The sequence below is a fragment of the Merops nubicus genome, unplaced genomic scaffold (genome assembly GCF_000691845.1).
Source record: "Merops nubicus isolate BGI_N331 unplaced genomic scaffold, ASM69184v1 scaffold946, whole genome shotgun sequence".
Taxonomy (NCBI): domain Eukaryota; kingdom Metazoa; phylum Chordata; class Aves; order Coraciiformes; family Meropidae; genus Merops; species Merops nubicus.
Window position 1 is genome coordinate 20,421 of NW_008614100.1, and position 3,998 is coordinate 24,418.

The window sequence follows — 3,998 nt, forward strand, 5'->3', positions numbered from 1 at the left end:
TTGTCAACTCAGTGCGGGACCCCTGGGGCTCATTTCCCTTCTGGCTCTCCCTGCAGGGCTGGCCACACCCTGAGGGGAAGCTATAAGGCAAACTTACCACCTCTTTATGAAGGACTGTGAGAATCACCCCTATGTCAACCTTAATTTGGGGCTTGGGGTTCAAACCCCAGCATTTCACTCGGCCCCCTTGACATATGGGTGGACCACAGTCCTCATACTATCTCTAGGTGTTGCACCTTTATCCTGTGTTTAACTGCAGACACCGCCACAGTCATCTCAGTTGTCTCAGATTCTTCCCTGTTGTGGTCTTATTCAATGGAAGATTAGTGTGACTGTGGATCTGGAGCTGATGTCATCTATTCAGCACAGTCCAGTGTCTGATTGTACTGCAGTCCACACGCTGCCTGCTAAGGTCCACATGCATTTTTATCACAGGGATGTTTTCCGTATTCCTGGTGGTGCTGCGCGAGATCTACAAGAAAAAACCTTAGACCGATATTATTCCCGCAAATAAATGTTATTTGCAGGGACACGGTCCCATTTTTCTTGTCCAGGTCTCATGAATAGGATGGTGTTATCTTTTCCCACAGTTATTACTTAACAAACAAAGCCACAATCCCACACCAAATGTACCAGAGCTTGGCCAATAGTTTATTATGGGTTACAGTACCTGTTGTCATTTGAGGGGTACAGGTCAGGATACTGCTGCCGCTCATGGTTCCTCCCAGGAGTAAGTGAGCCATTCCTGGAGGGCCCACTGGGAGCAAAGGTGGGGTCCTGTTGAGGATCCATAGGGGGAGCGGTTGGCTGAACAGTTTCTGACCTGTGAGCCTGATAAGTTCTCATTTTCCTGCGGGGCTTCTGTAACCCTCTGTTTGTAAAACCTCCACAATTCATTAGTATCAAGGCCATCCATCTTAGCAAAAGGCACACCATCTCTCAACAGGGCAGTAAACACCTTTGAGACATCTGATGGCCAGTGTTTTCACCACGTCGGGTGTCTCGATTCCCTGAATGCTCCCAGGGGCCCCGTTGGCGTCGGAATTCTTGATAGTCTTGATACTCCTGGGGAACCCATTCCCCGAGATCACCCAATTGATGCATTTTCTCAATTACGTCCCTAACGGGAGTCCCCGTCTCACCAAGTAAGAAGGTCACCAGGACGTTCTTACAAGCCCACGGGGCAGTTCTAATGATCACATTTCTCATGGGTACAGACAACCGAAGTTGCATGAGGACATCAGTGTGGTCTATATGAATAGCCAGCTTCATTCTTTCCTCTTTCAAGCGCTGTATACCATCCCATAGAGTGTACCACGGCCAGTCAGAACCTGGTCAGGCAGTGTCTAGGGGGTATTTTGCCTGGTACCCGACAGCAGCTAGAGACAATAGATCAGTACTAGTCTCATTAGTCCTAAATACATCCTGCACCAAAGGGTCTGAACTCAGAGTTACAACCTTCCTGCAATCCACATTATCCAGGCTGACCCCTGATGTTCCCCGATCGTACAAACGAACCATCCAGTAATTAGGGATTCACCTGGTCTCCGGCTAAAACGTGCAAAAAATGTCATTAATTTCTTGCTGCTTAAAATCTTCCACTGTAGGCGCGCTTATTGCTGGTTCATTTGCAGAGAATTCCATTTTCCTCCTGATGACTGGTCTCACATCTGCAGAGTCATCTGAGGCACCAGCCCCATGAGACTCTGCAGGGTACCAAATATCGTTATCTGAGTCATCATGGTTACGATGTACATCCACCTGCACAACCTCCGAATGGACTTTCTTATGCGCACAGTGCTCCCGTCTCTTTCCACGCTTACACTGGGCAACCTGCACTGTAGCCTTCTCAGATACAGTTTGACGAGCATCCAGTTTATCAGTAAGAACCTTAATCTGAGCTCTCATACGGGAACATTCAGCCAGTAAAGAATCTTTCTGCTGGTGCTTTCTTATATGCTGTTAATAGCATCCAGCCCCGTCTCCCGAAGGTCACTGCATCCTGTGCCTTATCAGGAGAACTTTTGAATGTTTTCCAGTAGATTCTGTGGTTCAGCCTCCGCCAACTGCTTCTCCCATGGTTCACATGATCCTCCAAAATTAATCCACTTGAAGGCCGGTGAACTCTGCACTGGATCTTCCCAACCAGGAACTTCAGACGGGGCCATCCTCGTTGCCAATTTTGTTCTGCCAATGACTAGGCCTAGTAGTCAGATGGACCCAGCCAGCAGAAGACAAACCGGTAACTCGACTGTATTGAGCATAGAAAGGTCACTACATGGATGATCACTGGGGGTACAAATAAGTCAATGAGTTCACAGGCAATTGCCATCACCCCAACGACCCCAAAAACAATATTGCACGACCAACAATAGGTGGAACAAAGAAGGAACCAAGGTTTCCCATAGAACGACCCCAAAAACAATATTGCACGACCAACAATAGGTGGAACAAAGAAGGAACCAAGGTTTCCCATAGATGGAAGGGGAAACAACCAAGACAACAGGTTAAGCACATAGGATAAAGGTGGCCACATGGCCAGCTCTCACTCTCCCAGCCCACATTTGCAAAGGTCCAAGCTGACTGGCCCCAGTTCCAGAAGAGTCAGGAGGTCCTTCCCCAACCAGGAAGCTCTGTGAGGTGCATCCACTCCACAGACAGACACTCCTCCCTTCCTGCAAGTGGTCCCAGCTTTTATCCCCAAGCAGGACACCCAACCTTTGGTTACTCAATGTGGGACCCTTGGGGCTCATTTACCTTATGGCTCTCCCTGCAGGGCTGGCCACACCCTGGAGGGGAGCTAAAAGGCAAACTCACAACCTCTTTATGAAGGACTGTGAGAATCACCCCTATGTCAACCTTAATTTGGGGCTTGGAGTTCAAACCCCAGCATTTCAAGCACCCATTTGACAGCCATTAGTTATGTGCCTCAGTCTTGAAAGCAGATGTATGCTGAGAAAACCTTATAGGTACTTTCCGCACATAAAATATATAGATGCCCATAACACTAATAATGACGTAAAATGAACTTTTATATCCATTTTCACTGTTGTGACACCTAACCCATCAGCACAGCTCCCATCAGAGGTAAAACATCAGCTTTCAAAGTTATCACTCAAACCACAAGAATGGAGATTTCCATCTCTGCAAGATCCCACTTGCCTACGCAGAGACAAGAGATAGAAAGGAACAGTGTTTGGAAGACTACCTTCCCCATCAGAAAGCTTCCACAGAAGCTCAAACCTGGTATTCTTCCCTTCAAGCAGGACTGCCTGTACAGATTTCACGTGCTCCCTCATGTTTATGGCCACCTACCTATTCAGCTTCACAAACCAAACACCCCAAAAGTTTCTTTAGGAAGTAACCCACGTCAGGAAAAACCCAGAAGCAAGTGTATACTTGAACACTAGAACTATGATTTGTTAACAGGTTTTGCTCTACAATTTAAAGAATGCTTCAAAGTAAGGAAAAGATGCAAATAAGATAGAAATGGGGATTTCCAAAGAAAGACACTGGAACAACAGAGTTGAAAAATGCGGCCGTAGATGAATAAGAGTGGCAAGAAAAAACATGATTTCCACATAGCCTGATACCACACTCAACTTGAACATCCACCAAAACTGGAACCTCTTATGCTGACACAGTCAAAGTGAAACCTTGCTACAAGCGAGTGGAATGCACTCCAGCTATTTATAATTTAAAAAATGTATAGGCACAATACATACCTTCTATTCAGTACATTAAGCTCAACACACTTTTCTTATCAGTTCTGAATTAGTTACATAAAGCGCTTTGGCCCGAGTCAATCAACTGAGCATTAACAAAAACCAAGGTCTTGTCTTATGGCCAAAAGTGTCTAAAATACTTCCCATCCACCATTATCAACTGGTGACAATTTCTTCCCTCCTCCCAAAAAAAAACCTCTTGGGATTATTTTACATGCAACATAAGTTTAAGAAACATGAGGCCAACTATTGGCAAAATGGAGCCCATCAGAG

At 46.1% G+C, this 3,998-nt stretch overlaps 1 protein-coding gene across 1 annotated transcript in view; it reads right to left on the minus strand.

The window, feature by feature from the left end:
- Positions 1–792, minus strand: part of LOC103774661 (MORC family CW-type zinc finger protein 2-like) — a gene marked incomplete at its 3' end in the record, with an annotated part of 18,663 nt that extends 17,871 nt beyond the window's left edge. The window contains exon 1 of the mRNA XM_008942077.1: positions 671–792. Coding sequence (XP_008940325.1) covers positions 671–792 — 122 coding nt within the window. The remainder of the gene's footprint in view (positions 1–670) is intronic.
- Positions 793–3,998: the final 3,206 nt, after the last annotated feature.